This window comes from Vidua chalybeata, chromosome 24, assembly GCF_026979565.1.
Source record: "Vidua chalybeata isolate OUT-0048 chromosome 24, bVidCha1 merged haplotype, whole genome shotgun sequence".
Classification (NCBI taxonomy): Eukaryota; Metazoa; Chordata; class Aves; order Passeriformes; family Viduidae; genus Vidua; species Vidua chalybeata.
Window position 1 is genome coordinate 3,853,651 of NC_071553.1, and position 20,230 is coordinate 3,873,880.

At 55.4% G+C, this 20,230-nt stretch overlaps 1 protein-coding gene across 2 annotated transcripts in view; it reads right to left on the reverse strand.

Annotated features, from left to right (window-relative positions):
* The window catches only part of TMCC2 (transmembrane and coiled-coil domain family 2), a 31,191-nt gene that overhangs the window by 8,875 nt on the left and 2,086 nt on the right, over positions 1-20,230 (reverse strand). Inside the window, exon 2 of one of the 2 annotated variants that reach the window (XM_053964041.1) lies at positions 8,614-9,150. In XM_053964041.1, coding sequence (XP_053820016.1) covers positions 8,614-9,150 — 537 coding nt within the window. Of the gene's footprint in view, positions 1-5,310; positions 5,797-8,613; positions 9,151-20,230 lie in introns of those variants that run through there. The other variant, XM_053964042.1, reaches the window with a different exon arrangement.

Genomic DNA, 20,230 nt, shown 5'->3' on the forward strand with positions numbered 1-20,230 from the left:
CCGAGGTGTGAAACAGGACAGATGGAAAAAGGAGGCACACGTGGAAAAAGGAGGGACAGCCCTGAGCAGGCTCAGCTGCGTTGCTGCCAGGCCAGTGGAGCTGGGGAGGCACCAGGAGAGCTGAGCTCGAGTGTTGGGCTCAGCCCAAAGCCGTGGGGCTGCACCGAGCAGGGCAGGGGGATCTGAGCGATTCGGGGAAGCCGAAAGCAAACCCAGAGCCTTGTGCTGAGCCACAGTAAAGCCCTCAGCGTGTCCCAAACCTCAAACCCACCGTGGCCACGGCCTGCGGGCTGGCTGAGCCCGGCTCCTTTGCTGCTCTCTGCTTCAGCCATTCCTCAAAAACCCCAGCAGCAGCTCAGGAAGGGTTTGCAGGCACCCTTTGAACGGCTCAGGGCAGAGCCATGAGCTGAGCGTGCCCCGGACCCGCGGGAATGGGGCAGCCTGGGCTGCCCCACACTGAGCCCCGCTCGGCCTGGCGCTGTCCCCACACCCGTGGCAGTGCCAGCCTGGCACTTTGGGTGCGGGGCTGCACCCCGAGCTGCGCTGCCTTCAGCCCCCCCGGCACTGCCCGGCCCTCCTGGGGCAGCGCTGGTGCCTGTGCCCGCTGTGCCCACCCCCAGGAGGGACAGAAGGCAGAGCTGGAGCAGCCCGGCATGGCCCAGCCCACGCTGTGAAGCTGCCAAGCACCAAAATCCTCGTCCCCTGCCAGCCCCAGCTCCCTCCCGATCCCCACAGGCACAGGGAAACGCAGATTCCCTGGAAATTCCGCCCAAAACGCAGCCGTGCCTACCGTGCGGCGCTCAGCAGTGCCAGGGCAGGGCGAGGATGCGGCAGAGTTTCCCGAGGGTGCCACACGGAGCGGCGGGGACCGGGCGGTGACACCGCAGAGCTGTCCCCGGGACCGGGCGGTGACACCGCAGAGCTGTCCCCGGGGCTGGGCGGTGACACTGCAGAGCTGTCCCCGGGGCTGGGCGGTGACACCGCAGAGCTGTCCCCGGGGCTGGGGGGTGACACCGCAGAGCTGTCCCCGGGGCTGGGGGGTGACACCGCAGAGCTGTCCCCGGGACCGGGCGGTGACACCGCAGAGCTGTCCCCGGGGGTGGCAGCGGCAGCACCCGGGGCTCCTCTCCTGCCGGGTGGGCAGGCGCTGCTCCTGGCCCATCCCTGGGTGCCAGGGGGGGATGGGGCAGCCCGGTCCAGCCCCGGGCCGTGGGTGCCTCTGGCGTGACCAGGGCTGGTCAGCTCGGTTCTGGTATCTGCCATAGCATCACTTCTGCTTTTAGCACAGCGGGCAGAGGTCACTTCCCATGGCTCTTGTGCTGTCTCAGCAGGGCAGGAGAATCCGGCAGCTGCACAGGAGCCGGTGGAAAGCACCCTTCCTGCTTGCCAGTTCCCTCTTGAAGGTGCTGGGGCTGGCCCTAGAGCCCTTCTGCTTCCCCTCCGTGGTTTTTGGGGCTGGGAAGTGAGTGGTTCACCCATCCTAGGGGGAACCACGATGTCCCCCACAGCCCCTGGCAGCTCAGAGCCCCCCACAAACCCTATTCCAGGCCTTGGGAAAAGAGGGAGGAGCAGGAATTTCCCAGAGGAGGCTGATGGAGTGAGGACTTGATAAAGGTTGTGATGTTCAGGAGAGCCAGTGCAGGCAGGCTGCTGCAAGGAGCCCTGGAGAGCATTCCTGTGACTTCCCGAGGACCTGAGGTGCTGGATTCCCAGGAGAACACCTGCTCCCAGCTCCCCAGCACGGGGGAAAGGTTAAAAAATCCTTGCAAACCACAAAGAGCGTGGATGCAGGCCAGCCCAGCCGGGGCAGTGGGGCAGCATCTCCCCTCCCAGGGGCACAGACTCCCTCCCACAGCATGCAAAACCCCTCCTGGCATGGGAAAAACGGGAGTTCTGCGAGGGAATTACCCAAGAGGTTGGTGTCGCACTCCCCATCATCCTTCCCCCTGGCTGCTGTTTTTCAGGCCTGACTGAACGAGGCACATTTAGAAATAAATACTAGCTCCCATGCAAAGAAAACCCCCGGATTTTCCACAAAATCATGGCAGATTTGGTGTGTGCTGTGCTGGGCAGGGCAGGGTCCAGCTCCAAAGCCTTGGTCTGGGCACAGGGAGGGTCCCCTTGTGCTGCCACACGAATACGGGGCAGGTCTGGGGCTTGGGCTTGGCTTTGCCTGGGGCTGGGCTTAGCACAGAGACACAGGAATTAAAACCAGCAGGAAAACCCTCCTTGGGTCCCTGGGCTGGGAAAACTGCATATGGGTTATTGGGATGCTGATACAGGTGGAGATCTGCCAAACCCGCTGCTCCTTAGCACCCCACTCCCCAGTGGACTCGGTGTCTGGAGCAAGCGGCTTCTGGGCCTCCTCCTGCAGGTCCCACCCTGCTCCTCGCCCCTTATCCCTGCACATCCCAAATCCTCGCCTGGAATGGAGAGCAGGGACCGGGGGACACTCACAAAGACACCCAGCAGAGGATTTAGGAGCAGCGTCCTTGTGCCAGGGCAGGGTTTGGGAGGGCGGCTCCGGCAGAGCTGTGGGGAGCAGCCGGATCCTCTCCCTCCCCCAGGGCCGAGGAGCCCGAGGGGCAGAGGATTGGCAGGGGAGGCTCCAAGGAGGAGCAGCACAGGCTGGGGGGGAGCAGGAACAGGCTGGAGTGCCACGGGGCCGATCCCAATCCTCCAACTGTGCCAGAGAACAAACGGCACTGCTGGGCACTTCCCAAAAGGGAACAAAAAACAAACAAACAAACAGCCACCACTGCTCCCGGTCCCCATCACGGCTGGGACAGTGCCACCATCCCACGGGGCTCAGGGCACTCGAGGAGTGCAGTTGTACCGATGGGCAGATCCTGGGATTCTCCCTTGGGAATCCTGGGGTTTCCGTGCCCGGTGTTTCCTAATTGCACCCCACATCATCCGAGCTGGGACTGTCCCTTGTGCCCCGGGCTTGTAGGGACAGCTCTGAAGGGACAATTCAGCGAGCACCCCTCAAGGGTGAAGCCATTCAGGGCCCTGCCTACGCTTGGAGAATATTTGGAAAAATTCCCGCTGTTGTTTTTGCCGGAGGGAGTGACCCCGACGCAGCATTAACCCACCCAGCAGTTCAGCAGGGGTTGTGCAGCCAGGGGGGATTTTTGGGAGCTTCTGCACGGAGGATTTGAGGGGGAAGCAGGGAGAGGCCGAGCTACAACCCCAGCCAGCTGAGGAGCCACAAACAGGACCCTCATCCAGACTCCGGAGCCAAATCCTGCTCCCAGCCCAGAGCAGCAGGGGTGACCTGGAGAGATCACGGCATGGACACAAACCCTGCGCCCCAAATCCTGCCCTGCACCCTGGGCATCCACCCCCAAATCCCCCGGGATCGCGGCGCTGCCTGCCGGGAGCTGGAGCTGCTGGTGGGCTGCAATCAACAGCCATATGTCACCGAGGCTGAGGAACACGATGTCTTCATGAGGGGTGAATCAGTAGCAGAGTCTGATATTCTTCTCCTCCTGAATTAATTAAGCAGCAATCTCGGCTGTCTTTGTCTTTCCAGCTATTATCTGCTCGCTCCAAAGCGCTCATCCCAAGGGGAGCGCGGGAAGGAGCTCCCAGCACCAGCCCTGGCTCACAGACTCATCCCCCTGCCACACGTGGGGAGATGGAGGTGGGGAGTGGGAGCTCACCTGGACTCTCACACCCCCAGTTCCAGGTCAGGAACCCAAAAACCCCCCAAAATCCCCCAAACCCCTGGTATTTGTAGGGTCTCCGCACCTCGGTGCCCCCCAGCTCACCCCTTGGGATCCAGGTGCCAAAGGGATGTCCCAGGGGCTGGGGGGTGCAGGAGGGGCAGCTTTACACCCCCCTTCGGTTCCCTTTGGCTTGTTTCACCTCCTTCCCTGGGATTTTAATCCCTGGGAGGGAGGGGAGGATATGCCAGAAAATCCTCCCGAGGAGGTCCAAGACACTTCACCAAACTCATGGATGGGTTGGCTCTGCATTCCAGCTGGGGAAACTGAGGTAGCAAGCGAAGGAAAACTCCTGCCTGGGGAAATTCTGCCCGGGGTTAGCTGTGGGGCCAATCCTCACAGAGCCCCCTCCCAGCTGATGACTGAGCCCAGGTAACCGGAGCTGTAGGAGGGAGAAACCACATCCTCCCACTGGCACCAAAGGCAGCTGCACGCCAGGAGGGCCGGAGGGAGCCGGGGCCGAGCTGGACGCGCCCCAGGCAGGCAGCAGAGCCTGGGCAGGGGACATGAACTTTCCCCGACATCCCTGAGCCACCCCGCAGCCTCTCGGACACCCCAAACCCCTCTGTCGCCACGGGCCACGGCCACCCCGGGCTGGGTGCTCGGGAACTCCGGGTTTCTCCCTGCTCCCTGTAATCCGTCTGGCCCTGATATAGCCACTGACCCCGGGGGGAAGCTAAATTTAGCGGGATGAATCCCGCCCTGTGTCCCGAGGGCTGATGCCCTTGAGGCAGCACAACAGCAGGGCTGGGGCTGTAGGGACAGGTCCCCCCCCCCAGGACACAGGACACGCTCCTGGGACAGGGGCACGGAGAGAGGAGTTTGGAGTAGGGAACGGCACTTTTGGGTGGTGATCCCATAAAAACGGGTGGCTCACAGCTCAGGAGCCGGCGTGAGGTGCGGCAGGAAGCCCCCCCTGCCTCCCCCGTGCCCCCAGTGCCTCACAGGAGAAGCATCTGCTCGGGGAGGGGCACGGAGCGGGGACACGGCCGGCGGTGGCAGCTGGCGCTGTCACTTGCCGAGGGACACGGAGAGGGCGGCGAGCCCGGCGGGGTCCGGCCCCTCGCCGCCCGCGGGGGACGCTCGGCGGGTCCAGACCGGGCTGAGCCGAGCACCCGCACTGGGGACACTTGCGACGGGTCCGCTCCTCGGGGACGCGGGGAGAAGGCGGCCGGGAGCGCGCACGGACGGACGGACAGACGGAGGGGCAGACGGGCGGACAGACGGACGGACGGACAGACGGACGGCCGGGAGGGCGGACAGACTGACAGACGGGCGGGCGGACAAACGAACGGACAGACGGGAGGGCGGACAAACGGACGGACGGACGGGCGGGCGGACAGACGGGCGGGCGGGCAGAGGGACGGACGGACGGGCGGGCGGACAGACGGGAGGGCGGACAGACGGGCGGGCGGGCAGAGGGACGGACGGACGGACGGGCGGGCGGACAGACGGGAGGGCGGACAGACGGACGGACGGGCGCCGGCCCCGCCGCGGTAACGCCGCCCTCTAACGGCCACCGGCCCCGCCGCTCCCCCCGCCCGTTCCCCCCGCGGGGTGCCGGTGCCCGGCCGGGGCTCACCTGCACGTGGACCATGCCGCAGTCCCCGCAGTCCGTGCAGCTCCCCGGCAGCACCAGGCACAGCACCCCGCGGCCGCCCCGCTCCAGCTCCGGCCGCCCCGCCGGGGACCGCGGGCCCCCGGGGGTGACGTGCCCCGCCAGCACCGGCTGAGCCCCGGGGCCTGCGGGGACACCCCCGGCCGAGCCTCGGGGGCTGCGGGGACACCCCCGGCCGAGCCTCGGGGACTGCGGGGACACCCCCGGCCGAGCCTCGGGGGCTGCGGGGACACCCCCGGCCGAGCCCCGGGGGCTGCGGGGACACCCCCGGCCGCTGCTGCCGGCGCCGGGGCCTCGCTGGGCGCTGCGGCCGCTAATTCCCGTGTGCCCGCCTCTGCCTGGCGGGTCACCAGCAGGGGATTAGGGAGATCAGGAGAAAGCTCCCCAGCACGCTCCCGGCGCCGTGCTGCTGCCTCCCCCGGCCCCAAGAGTGCCACCGTCACACGTGCCGCCAGCACGTCCTCGTGGCGAGCACCGGCACCGGCCGCACGCCGCGCCCGGCACGGCGGGTACGCCCCGGGTGTGGCACCTTGGGGCAAACGGGAGCCGCGGGAGCTCCGTGCGGGTGTTTGGGACGCGGGGATGCTCCCGGTTCTGGGGAAGGAGCTCCTCCAGCTCGGAGCTGAGTGGGACACATGGGAGAGCAGATTTTTGGGATGCAGGGATGATCCCGGCTGTTGGAACCCGCGGCCCTAAGGAAGGAGCTCCTCCAGCTTGGAGCTCCATGGGACACAGGGCAGAGTGGATTTTTGGGATGCAGGGATGCTCCCGGCCCTGGGGAAGGAGCTCCTCCAGCTTGGAGCTCCGTGGGACACACAGGACAGCAGATTTTTGGGATGCGGGGATGCTCCCGGCCCTGGGGAAGGAACTCCTCCAGCTTGGAGCTCCGTGGGACACAGGGCAGAGTGGATTTTTGGGATGCAGGGTTGCTCCCCTGGGAAGGAGCTCCTCTAGTTCGGAGCTCCGTGCCTGCAAAGCAGAGGCAGCCCCGTGGCTCTTGGAGCACAGTGGTCAACCAAACCCTGGTTCCCTGTTGCCAGCAGAAGCCCAGGCATGCCCGGCTCATCCCAAACTCATCGGCACAAGGTGGGAACGGGGAGGGGGGTGGAAGGCTGGGGAGAGGGGAAATCACAAATACCTGACCTGCAAAGGAAGGTTTGTCCCCATTGTGGGAACCCCAGGTGGGGGTGACCCCTTGGCAGTGCTCCTTTTGGGGTGAACCACAAACCCCAGCCAGAACTGGCAGCCAGCACCAAATTCCCAGACTGTTCCACGGTCCCACTGAGCCCCTCGAGCCCCTCTGGATGTCCCCTGACACCACAGGCTGCTCCTGGGGGGAATTAGGGGCTGCAGGGGGAAGGAATTTTGTGTGCCAGGCTTTGGCAAGGTCCACGGGGTGAGGAACCAGTGCAGGAAAAGGGAAGGCAGAACTGCAGGAACTTAATTAATTAAATAAGAAAAATTAAAAAGGAAAAAAAAAAACACCAATAGCTGTTCAAAAAGCACTTGCTGAGACCGAGCGATCCCACGAGGGACCCATCCAGCATCAGCTCCTCATGGAAGGGGGGGAAAATTCAGCTTGAAATTTGTGTGTGTGGGGGGAATGGCTCTTTCCCAGGAGCCCCGTGCATCCCGTGGGGCTTCCAAAGGGACGGGGAACAGGGAGGAGGTGCCAGATCCCTGGGGACAAGGCAGGGATGAGGCCAAGCCCCCCCTCTGGGGCCCATCCCTGAGGAAAAGGAGTTGCTTTGCTGCAGGCAGGAGGTTCAGGGCTTCCTGAGGGCTCCAGGAAAAACAATCCGGCTCGGGAATATCGCGGGGCTCGTGTTTCTCTAAATAAGTTATTTTTCCACTGCCTCACAAAGGTGTTGTCTCTCTTCTTATTACTCTTTGTGTCATATGCAGTTAATTATTCATCCCCTTTCTGTGCTGCTCTGCGAGTGGACAGGGATCTGCCCTGGATGCTTCTGTCCCATTGGGGTCGAGGCTTTGGCCACAATCCCAGCGGGATTGGGATCCTTGCAAGGCAGTGACACAGGCCATGCCCCAGGGGAGGCCACGAGGGAGAAATTTTGGCTGCAGATGCTCAAATGAAGAACCTGATGCTCCTCGTCACTTGGTCCGGGTGGGACATTCCAGCAGGGAGGAGCAGGGACTGCCAGGGAAGGATTGGGGTGTCCTGATTTGGGGAGAGGAGATTCTGGGCAGCTCCTTGGAAAGCTGCTGTCACAGTGACATTTTTATCCTTGGGACCACATTCTGTGCCCTTGTCTGAGCCTGCCTGGCCATGTCCTCATGCTGAGCTTTTCCAATTCACTGCTGGTGCTCTCAGTGAGTTAAAAACACAGAAAGGATTGAAGCAAAAACACGAAAAGAAGGATTTAGTTAAAAACACAAAAAGAAGGAACCTCATTTCCCTGAGAGCCACTTCAGGGTGTGGAACCCCCCACAAGCTCTGAAGGTCAAGGGGCGAAGCCAAGAGGGAAAATCCCCCCGGCTCCCAGAGCACCTCTCAGCGCCTGTCCCTTGAACTCAGCGTGTGCTAATTGGGCTGGTGCATAATTAATGGCACTAAACACTAGATGGAAACACCATCCTGCCCATCAGCCCGGCACGGACTGGTTTCAAAATCACTTGGGATGGGACCAAATCCCAGCTGCCTGGCTGAGCCCGGAGGTGCCTTTGGATCCCCCCATCCCGTGGGAACAGGGTCATGCCAGGCCCTTTTTAATCCCTCAAATCCCACTCTGGAATTGTGACCCTGCCTTCAGTTCCCCACAGGAAGCCTCAATTCCAGCTGCTCCGGGTTCCCAAGGGCTGCCACCACCATCTGGTGCTACCATCACTGTCCTGAGGGACAGCCCCGTCCCAAGGGAATTTTGGGGTGCCCTGGCTCCCCAACCCTGGTGCAGCCACAGAGTCCCAGGATCGCTGAGGCTGGAAAATCCCTGTGGGATCATTGAGTCCAGGTTGTGCCCAAACCCCACCCTGAGCACTCAGTGCCACCTCCAGGTGCCACCTCCAGGGATGGGCACTCCAAACCCCCCCGGGCAGCCCCTTCCAGCCCTTTCCACGAGGAAATTCCTGCTGGTGTCCAACCCGAACCTCCTGAAGTACAGATTACGGTGATGTCCCCGTACCGTGTCACCATAGAAGCAAAGCCCGACCCCACTCCCTTCACCCCACCAGGGACTTGTGCAGAGCCCCAAAACCCCTCCAGACCCTCCTTTCCTCCAGAACAACCCCCCCAGGGCGCTCCATCCCTACCTTATCCACCAGCCCCTCGCCGTCCTCGGCCAGCAGGTAGACAGCCCCGCTCTCGGCCAGCAGGATGGCCGTGTCCGTGGTGGACGACGACCTGGGCCTGCCCTGGTGCTGATGCAGGATGGCCGTGAGGCCGCTGTCCTGGGGGGCTTTGCGCCCCAGGTGGGGGCTGCCCTTCTGGGGCTCCAGCGAGCCGCTCTTGGCGCGGCGGCTGCCGCTGTGCAGGCTGGTGCCGCGCTTGATGGAGGGGCGCGAGCGGATCTGCTGCAGCACGCGGTTGAAGGCGGTGGGCCGGGCGGGGAGGTCGTGCAGGGACACGGCGTAGGACACGCGGTGCATCTCCGGGGAGCGCTCCTTCTCGTCCGGGGACTCGTGGTCGGAGGCGCCGTGGGGCCCGGCCGCCGCCGCCGGCCCAGGTGGCCCAGGTGGCCCCGAGTCCTGCGAGCTCTGCTGGTCCCGCTCGCGCGAGCGCCGGCGGCTGTGGAAAAGGTGCTTGAGGCCATGGCTGAACATGGAGCCCTCGGAGAGCTGCTGGATCTTCTGCGGGGAAAGCGAGGGAATGGGCGCTGTTAATTGAGGGAATGAATGGGCGCTGTTAATTGAGGGAATGGGCGCTGTTAATTGAGGGAATGAATGGGCACTGTTAATTGAGGGAATGGGTGCTGTTAATTGAGGGAATGAATGGGCGCTGTTAATTGAGGGAATGAATGGGCGCTGTTAATTGATTGAGGGAATGGGCGCTGTTAATTGAGGGAATGGGCGCTGTTAATTGAGGGAATGGGTGCTGTTAATTGAGGGAATGAATGGGCGCTGTTAATTGAGGGAATGGGCGCTGTTAATTGAGGGAATGGGCGCTGTTAATTGAGGGAATGGGTGCTGTTAATTGAGGGAATGAATGGGCGCTGTTAATTGAGGGAATGAATGGGCGCTGTTAATTGATTGAGGGAATGGGCGCTGTTAATTGAGGGAATGGGCGCTGTTAATTGAGGGAATGGGTGCTGTTAATTGAGGGAATGAATGGGCGCTGTTAATTGAGGGAATGGGTGCTGTTAATTGAGGGAATGAATGGGCGCTGTTAATTGAGGGAATGAATGGGCACTGTTAATTGAGGGAATGGGCGCTGTTAATTGAGGGAATGAATGGGCGCTGTTAATTGAGGGAATGGGCGCTGTTAATTGAGGGAATGAATGGGCGCTGTTAATTGAGGGAATGGGCACTGTTAATTGAGGGAATGGGCACTGTTAATTGATTGAGGGAATGGGCGCTGTTTATTAATTGAGGGAATGGGCACTGTTAATTGAGGGAATGGGCGCTGTTAATTGAGGGAATGGGCGCTGTTAATTGAGGGAATGGGCGCTGTTAATTGATTGAGGGAATGGGCGCTGTTTGTTAATCAAGGGAATGGGTGCTGTTAATTAAGGGAATGGGCGCTTTTAATTGAGGGAATGACGCTGTTAATTGCGGGAATGGGCGCTGTTAATTGATTGAGGGAATGGGCGCTTTTAATTGATTGAGGGAATGGGCACTGTTAATTAATTGAGGGAATGGGCGCTGTTAATTGAGGGAATGGGTAAATATTGGAAATACTAAGTATTAGTCCTTAGAAATACTAAATATTAATGGAGGTGTTGGAGATACTAAGTATTAGTGGAACTACTGGAAATACTAAATATTACTATTAGAAAGACAAAATTTTAGTGGAAATACTGTAAATACTAAGTATTACTGGAATTATTGGAAATACTAAATATTCGTACTTGGAAATAAAAAGTGTTAGTGGAAATACTAATTATTAGTACCTGGAAATACTAAATATTAATGTGAGCATTGGAAATACTAAGTATTAGTGGAACTATTGGAAATACTAATTATTAGTATTTGGAAATACTAAATAAAATGGAAGTATTGGAAATACTAAATATTAATGGGAATATTGGAAATACCAAGTATTAGTGGCCTCAGCCATGGACCAAGAGCCACACGAGCTCCAGCAAGGATTGGGGTTTTTTTTTTTTTCCTGTGACATTTTCCATGGGCCAGCCTGGCCTGGCTCCTGGGGATGAACCCCAGCTGGTGGCCCCGTGCCACCAAACCCAGTCCAAAGTGGGTTTATATATTTATAAATAGAAAACTTTTATAAAGTATATATTAATATATTAAAAAGTATATAATCACATATAAAAATATAAAGACTATAAAAATATCAATGCAGATTTTAATATATTAATTATTTCAAATATATTAATATATATTAAAATATTAATTAATATTTTAATATATATTAATATATTATATATTAATAATTTAATAAATTATTTCTATAATTTAAATAATGTAATATATTAATTAAAATATAAAACATTAAAATAAAATATAGAAAAATATTAAAAATTGATAATATATAATAATATATAACATATAAAATAATATATACATATATAAATTAGATAAAATAAGATATAATAACAAATAAAATCACATATAATGATAGATAAAAATAATATAAAATAACACATGAACAGAAACTGGGCAGCCACTGGTTTCCAGCAGGAGATGGGGACACGTGGCTGCCCTGAGGATTCCCAGCTCTCCCTTTGCAGGGGCTGCATCCCACATTCCCAGGAAACAACCCCTGGAACTGGGGTGGCAGCTGGCCATGGGGAAATCATGAATATGGATGGTGGAACAGATCCTGCTCCTGATTATGGCCGGGCAGCCTGGCCAGGGTTCTGGAAATCCGGGGTTCCACTGGAACCTGGCCAGGGTTCTTCCCTGCAGCCACTGGAAATCCAGGATTCCACTGGAACACCCAGATTTGAGGCCAGGGTTCTTCCCTGCAGCCACTGGAAATCCGGGGTTCCACTGGAAATTTGGGGTTCCACCAGAACACCCAGATTTGAGGCCAGGGTTCCTTGTAGCCAGTGGAAACCCAGGGTTCCACTGGAAATCCAGGGTTCCTTGCAGCCACTGGAAATTTGGGGTTCCATGGAAAATCCAGGGTTCTTCCCTGCAGTCACTGGAAACCCGGGGCTCCACTGGAAATCCTGAGTTCCATTGGAATCTGGACAGGGTTCCTTGCAGCCACTGGAAATTCAGGGTTCCACTGGAAATTTGGGGTTCCACTGGAAATTCCGGGTTCCACTGGAAATTCTGGGTTCCACTGGAACACCCAGATTTGAGGCCAGGGTTCCCTGCAGCCACTGGAAATCCAGGGTTTCACTGGAAATCTGGGGTTCCACTGGAAATTCCGGGTTCCACTGGAACACCCAGATTTGCATCCCGGGAGATTTTGGCCCTCCACATCCCCTGTGTGAGGAGATTGGGGGGGGCAGTGAATTCCAGCATTCCCAAAGGGCTCAGAGCACCCCAAATCCCAGCTCCTGCTCCAGCACCGTGGGGAATTCCCAACAAATGATTTGGGGCAAGAAAAAAAATCCTCTCCCTCCTGGAGCAGCCTCTGGCAGGACCGGGCAGGTCACAGGGCACAACCCTGACCTGGTTTTGTCTGGTGAGGACACCAGGCCTGGCCCTGCTGCCATCCAGGGCCACCTCAGCTCTGTCCCCAGGGCCACCTCAGCTCTGTCCCCAGCACCACCTCAGCTCTGTCCCCAGAGCCACCCCAGCTCTGTCCCCAGGGCCACCTCAGCTCTGTCCCCAGGGCCACCTCAGCTCTGTCCCCAGCACCACCTCAGCTCTGCTGTCCTACAGCAGGGATTGTCCCCAGTGCCACCTCAGCTCTGTCCCCAGGGCCACCTCAGCTCTGTCCCCAGCACCACCTCTGCTCTGCTGTCCTACAGCAGGGATTGTCCCCAGTGCCACCTCAGCTCTGTCCCCAGGGCCACCTCAGCTCTGTCCTGCAGCAGGAACTGTCCCCAGAGCCACCTCAGCTCTGTCCCCAGGGCCACCTCAGCTCTGCTGTCCTACAGCAGGAACTGTCCCCAGGGCCACCTCAGCTCTGTCCTGCAGCAGGGATTGTCCCCAGGGCCACCTCAGCTCTGTCCCCAGGGCCACCTCAGCTCTGTCCTGCAGCAGGGACTGTCCCCAGGGCCATACAGAACAGGCTCCTTCCCCTAAAAATCCCGGACAATTCCAAATCTCACCACACCTGGAACATTGACAAGGAATCAGCAAAGGGACCGTGCGTCCCCAAACTCTGCAGGCAAAGCTTTTCATCTCTCCCTGAGCCATTCCCAACGCTAAATCTCCGTCCTTTTAGGTTCTTTCTAGGAAATATATAATAAATTTCCAGTGCCGAATCGCTTCTTGAGGAAATAACAATTTTAATTTTATTCTATTTATAGAGTCTCTATGGAAACGGAGGCAGCGTTCGAGAGGTAAGAGCTCCAAACCCCCAGATTCCTCCCATGGAGGGCACGGCCAGAGCTGCACAAGGTCCAAGTGAAAAGAAACAAGCAACTCCCTTCCCCAGGGAGAGGAAAACAAACTAAAAGTGGAGCTGGCAGGAAAGATTTTGGGAGGCAGATGCCCTCAGGGCTTCTTGGTCCAACAGCTCCAACTGAGCGAAATTCACGTTTTCAAACAAACTCCCCTCAGGCCCTTTCCAAGTTTTCCTGAAAGAGGCTGGGCAGGCACGGGATCTGCCTGGATAAAACCAAATTTGCATGGAAAAAAAACCGAGGGAAGCAAGGGATCTGCACGGAAAACACCAAATTTGCATGGGGAAAAAAGTGAGGGAAGCAAGGAGGGATCCAGCTCTGTTTCTCCACTGAATTCCAGCTCTGGGTTTCTCTGCTTTCAAGAGCTGTGAGTGGTGGCCACAAACAAGTCCCGTGCTGCTGTACGAGCTCTGGTTTCTCATTTTTTCCCAGGATATTCCTGCACTTCCAGAGCAGAGGCATTTTCCTGGCACAGAACTGCTCGTGGCTCAGAGCAGAGGCTATTTTGGAACAGCCATTGCTTACTAACCACGGCGATGGACACAAATTAATTTCTCAGCGTGGACAGCTGTAAAACACCAGGGTGAATCCAAAAATATCTTTATTTCTTCAGACTTTCTCATCAGCACAGCCAGGCTCTGCTGCTCGGTGGTGGGGACTTGTTTTATGAACTTCAAAGCCCCTGCTCCAGGTCCCACTGCACCGAGAAGAGCTGAAAAAATTCCCATTTTAGCCCAAACCAGGATTTCTTACAGGAAAACTGGGACTTGGCTGACAGTTTTGTCTTGGACTCTTTGGCAATACCCCGTGCTGGCCTTGCCCAGCCGTGCCAGGCTCTCCAGGGTGGTTTTCCTGCTGCTGCCACCCAGCCTGAAACCTCCCAGCTCCTCTCTGAACGATTCCCCGACACCCAAACCCCTTCCTGGGCTCGCAGACGGACACACAAGGAGAGGATCTGGTTGCCACGACCTCCCAGCACGGCCCCAAGCTGCGAAATCCTGCTCAGTTGTTAGGATTATTAATTATTTATTCATCCCCAGCCTGCCCAGAGGCTCCAGCCAAGGCTCTGCAGCTCTTTGGAACATTGTGTAAAACATGGGGGAAGTTTCATCCCTTCCCACCTCATCCAATTCCAGATTTTAAGTTTCATCCCTTCCCACCCCATCCCATTCCAAAATTTAGGGCACGGGGAGAAGTCTCATCCCTTCCAACCCCATCCCATTTAATATTTTAAGGTACAAGGGGAAGTCTCATCCCTTCCCACCCCATTCCAGATTTTAGGGCACAAGGAGAGTCTCATCTTTTCCCACCCAATCCCATTCCAGATTTTAGGGCAGGGGGGAAACCTCATCCCTTCCCACCCCATCGCATTCCAGATTTTAAGTCTCATCCCTTCCCACCCCATCGCATTCCAGATTTTAAGTCTCATCCCTTCCCACCCCATCCCATTCCAGATTTTAAGTCTCATCCCTTCCCACCCCATCCCATTCCAGATTTTAAGTCTCATCCCTTCCCACCCCATCCCATTGCAGATTTTAAGTCTCATCGCTTCCCACCACATCCCATTCCAGATTTTAGGGCACGGGGGGAAGGCCACAGCCCCCGAGGAGCAGCAGGATCCCAGCAGATCCTGCTCATCCCCCTGTGGGGTTTCCAGTCCTGCTGCTGCTGCTTTTCCAGCTGATTCTCCTCTGGAAGGACCAAGAGGCTCCTGCCACCACCCAGCCAGGCTGGGGGACAGGGGCAGACTTGTCCCCAAGGGGTGACAAGCAGCCCAGCTCAGCCCCTTCTCCCAGAGCATCCCAAGCTCCCGCTCCTCCCGCTGCCACAAACGCCAAGGAAAAGGTCTGGATGTTCCCAAATGGCAAATCAAGCACTCCCCCACACCCGCTGCTCCTCCGGGGACAGCGTGAGAGCAGCAGCATGTGACAAACGTGACTCATGTTGGGCAGGGCACCGCCAGCACCGCAGCGGAGTGACAGCGCAGCATTCCCGGGAATGCTCCGGGAACAACGGAGCGTGCGGCCCGGGGGGAATGCTCTGCCCAGGAATTCACTGCCCAGGGGTGGGAATAACAGGGAATTCACTGCCTAAGTGTGGGAATGGTCTGGGATAACAGAATTCACTGCCCAGGTGTGGGAATGCTCTGGGATAATGGAATTCACTGCCCAGGTGTGGGAATGCTCTGGGATAATGGAATTCACTGCCCAGGTGTGGGAATGGTCTGGGATAACGGAATTCACTGCCCAGGTGTGGGAATGCTCTGGGATAACGGAATTCACTGCCCAGGTGTGGGAATGCTCTGGGATAACGGAATTCACTGCCCAGGTGTGGCTCTGCCAGGGGCAGCAGATCCCTGTGTGCTCCAGGTCGCAGGTGGCATCTGCAGGGTGACACCTCTGCAGCCAGCTGTGCCAGCTGTGCCAGCTGTGCCAGCTGTGCCATGGCTGTCCCACGGCTGTCTCCTCTGAGGGGTGCTGGCAGCTGGAATCCCCTGGAAGCAGGGATGGGGATCCTGAGGGACGGGATCTGGGAGCGCTGGGATGGAGGCAGGGAGCAGCTCACAATCCCAGGGCCTGGCCCTGCTGGGATGCAGCATGAGGATCCTGGGAAGGCTGAGAATTCCATCCTCAGATCCTTGAAAGGCTGAGAATTCCATCCTCAGATCCTTGAAAGGCTGAGAATTCCATCCTTGGATCTCAGGAAGGCAGAGAATTCTATCCTCAGATCCTGGGAATGCTGAGAATTCCATCCTCAGATCCCAGGAAAGGCTGAGCATCCCAACCTTGGATTCCAGGAAAGGCTGAGAATTCCATCCTCGGATCCTGGGAACGCTGAGAATTCCATCCTCAGATCCCTGGAAGGCCATCCCATCCTTGGATCCTCGAAAGGCTGAGAATTCCATCCTCACATCCCAGGAAAGGCTGAAAATTCCATCCTCAGTTTCCAGGAAAGGCCGAGCATCCCAACCTTGGATCTGGGAAAGCTGAGCATCCCAACCTTAGATCCTGGGAAAGCTGAGCATCCCATCCTTGGATCTGGGAATGCTGAGCACCCCATCCTTGGATCTGGGGAAGCTGAGCATCCCATCCTTGCATCCTGGGAATGCTGAGCATCCCATCCGTGGATCTGGGAAAGCTGAGCATCCCATCCATGGATCTGGGAATGCTGAGCATCCCATCCTTGGATCTGGGAAAGCTGAGCATCCCATCCGTGGATCTGGGAATGCTGAGCATCCCATCCTTGGATCTGGGAATGCTGAGCATCCCATCCTTGGATCTGGGAATGCTGAGCCTCCCATCCATGGATCTGGGAATGCTGAGCCTCCCATCCATGGATCTGGGAATGCTGAGCATCCCATCCATGGATCTGGGAATGCTGAGCACCCCATCCTTGGATCTGGGAATGCTGAGCACCCCATCCTTGCATCCTGGGAATGCTGAGCACCCCATCCTTGGATCCTGGGAATGCTGAGCACCCCATCCTTGCATCCTGGGAATGCTGAGCATCCCATCCGTGGATCTGGAGGAGGCCGAGGATCCCACCCTTGGCTCTCACCCCTCTGCTGTGCCTGGCACAAACTGCAGGGAATTCCAGCCTGGAATGTGCCGGGGATTTTTGGGGTGCAGAGCCGCTGGGGTCCCTCCCTGCAGCTTTGGGAAGAGCCATTCCCTGGGGAATGCTGGATGGAGCCAGCTCACCTGGGCAGGTGCTTCCCGCTCCAAAATGTGCCGGGGATTAAACAGGAATGTGCCCGAGGGGATTTGGAACTGGGACCTTCCCGAAGGAAAGCCCTGCCCTGCCCGGGGCGGTGAATCCCATCCCATCTCCAAAAAAATAGGGAACCAGAATAAAAACGGGTTAAAGCATAAAATAAAATATTAATAATATGTCAAGTTAATAGAAAGTATAGAATAATACAATAAAATATAAAAATAGATGAGAATAATATATAGTGAAAGGGAATAATATAAAATATATTAAAATAATGGCTATAAATAATACATAATAATATAGAAAATTATATGTAAAATAATATATAAAATTTTATGTAAAATAATATATAATATAGAAAATAATATATATTATATTACATTATATTATATTATATTATATTATATTATATTATATTATATTATATGAAATAATGATATAGAGTTGTAATTAATATATGTAATTATATATAATTGATATAAGATATAATTATATAATTATTTATATATATAAATAATATATAATATAGATATTATTGATATATAATATATATATAAATTATATAGATATTAATTATATATATATGGAGCCACAATCCCTTGAGACTACAATAATACATATAAAATAATACATTATTTTATATGTGTTATTCTACATATAAAATAATATGTCAAATATTATATATAATATAGATAATATATTATATATATTATATAATATATAATGACAGAAAAATAATATATACTAATATGTAAAATAATATGTGATGATGTATCAAAATAATATAAATACGTAATATATAATAATATATAAAAATAGATAATAATATATAAAAATATATAGAATGATATATAAAATAATATGTAATAATATATATTAAAAATATATAGAATAATATATAAAATAATATGTCAAATATATAGAATAGTACATAAAATAATACCTACTAACACATAAATCCAAGGAAGAATGTGAGAACTGGAGGTTAAAGCTCTGCCCTGTGCCCTGCAGCCCCTCCCGTGCTGGGACCTTCCCCAGTGCCTCACCTGCCCCTGCCCAGGAGAAGCTTTTTACCCCAGGGCAGGTTTTTACCCCAGGGCAGGTTTTTACCCCATGGACAGGTTTTTACCCCAGGGGCAGGTTTTTGCCCCAGGGGCAGGTTTTTGCCCCAGGAGAAGCTTTTTGCTCCAGGGGCAGGTTTTTGTCCCATGGACAGGTTTTTACCCCAGGGCAGGTTTTTGCCCCAGGAGAAGCTTTTTACCCCAGGGGCAGGTTTTTGCCCCCGGGGGCAGGTTTTTACCCCAGGGGCAGGTTTTTGCCCCGGGGACAAGTTTTTGCCCCAGGAGAAGCTTTTTGCCCCAGGGGCAGGTTTTTGTCCCATGGACAGGTTTTTACCCCAGGGCAGGTTTTGTCCCAGGGGCAGTTTTTTCCCCAAGGGCAGGTTTTTGCCCCAGGGACAAGTTTTTGCCCCAGGAGAAGCTTTTTGCCCCAGGGGCAGTTTTTTTCCCCAGGGGCAGGTTTTTGTCCCATGGACAGGTTTTTACCCCAGGGGCAGTTTTTTTCCCCAGGGGCAGGTTTTTACCCCAGGGGCAGGTTTTTGCTCCGGGAGAAGCTTTTTTCCCCAGGGGCAGGTTTTTTCCCCAGGGACAGGTTTTTACCCCAGGGGCAGGTTTTTACCCCAGGGGCAAGTTTTTGCCCCAAGGGCAGGTTTTTGCCCCCTTTTTGCCCCTGGCTGTGGGGCTGGGATGGGGCAGAGCCGAGGCCGAAGCCTCTGGATCTTGCTGCTCTTGGCTTTTGGGGTCTGGAGCCGGGAAAACCCAAACTGTGACCCTGGAGATGGGAACAGGGTCAGGGTTCGACCTTCAGCCCTGGGCTGGAGCAGACTGCTGGGGAAAAGGAGAGCCAGGGGAAAGGGAGAGCCGGGGAAAACACATCCAGGGAAAACACATCCAGGGAAAACAGAGAGCCACGGAAAAGGGAGACCCGGGGAAAAGGGAGATCCAGGGGAAACACATCTAGGGAAAACAGAAATCCAGGGAAAACGGAGAGCCAGGGAAAAGGGAGAGCCAGGGAAAACACATCCAGGGAAAACAGAAATCTAGGGAAAACACATCCAGGGAAAAGGGAGATGCAGGGAAAACACATCCAGGGAAAAGGGAGATGCAGGGAAAACCCATCTAGGGAAACCAGAAATCCAGGGAAAACACATCCAGGGAAAAGGGAGATGCAGGGAAAACACATCCAGGGAAAACAGAAATCCAGGGAAAACGGAGATCCAGGGAAAAGGGAGATCCAAGGAAAAGGGAGATCCAGGGGAAACAAATCTAGGGAAACCAGAGAGCTAGGGAAAACACATCCAGGGAAAGCAGAAATCCAGGGAAAACCCTTGGCTCAGGAGAAGCGGCAGTTTGGGATGCAGGGTTTTGGATGGATCCCATCACTCCTGCAGAAATCCCTGCCACCAACGGGTTCTGAGCACAGCTGTCACACACCAGCTTTGCTCCTGCCAGAACTTATTTTTCCCCTCTTTTTCCCTAAGGGAGCCCTCGCTGTCAGCAGAGGAGCCGGAGCCAGGGCTGGGGAAGGGAGAGCAGCCACGGATCTGCCGGAGTTCGGGGCTGGAGGTGACACCAGGCAGGCTCCTGTTGTCTCCAGGGTGCCACCTCAAATCCATCTCAGCTGCCAGCAAAGAGTTTACTCTGATCCTTCATCATCCATGGGGACAGGAATCTGTGATCCCTCATCATCCACAGGGACAGGAATCTCTGATCCCTCATCATCCACAGGGACAGGACAGGGACAGGAACCTCTGATCCTTCATCATCCATGGGGACAGGAATCTGTGATCCCTCATCATCCACAGGGACAGGACAGGGACAGGAATCTCTGATCCTTCATCGTCCATGGGGACAGGAATCTGTGATCCCTCATCATCCACAGGGACAGGAATCTCTGATCCCTCATCATCCATGGGGACAGGAATCTGTGATCCCTCATCATCCACAGGGACAGGAATCTCTGATCCCTCATCATCCATGGGGACAGGAATCTGTGATCCCTCATCATCCACAGGGACAGGACAGGGACAGGAATCTCTGATCCTTCATCATCCATGGGGACACAAATCTGTGATCCCTCATCATCCACAGGGACAGGAATCTGTGATCCCTCATCATCCACGGGGACAGGATAGGGACAGGAACCTCTGATCCCTCATTATCCATGGGGACAGGAATCTCTGATCCTTCCCCATCCATGGGGACAGGAATCTGGATTTGGAGCAGGGACAGCAAGACCAGCAGCTCCAGAGGGGGTTTGGGGCAGGAAATCTCCGATTGATTAATTAATTAATTATTAATTAATTACCTGGCGGTGGCCGTGGCACGGTGCCCAGTGTGCTGTGGCAGCTGCGGGCAGCAGCCAGCCCCAGCTTGCCCTGCCTCGTGCCCAGTTTGAGGATTTATTTTAATTAATTGCTGAGCCCCAAGCGCATTAAAGGTGAGCGCTGG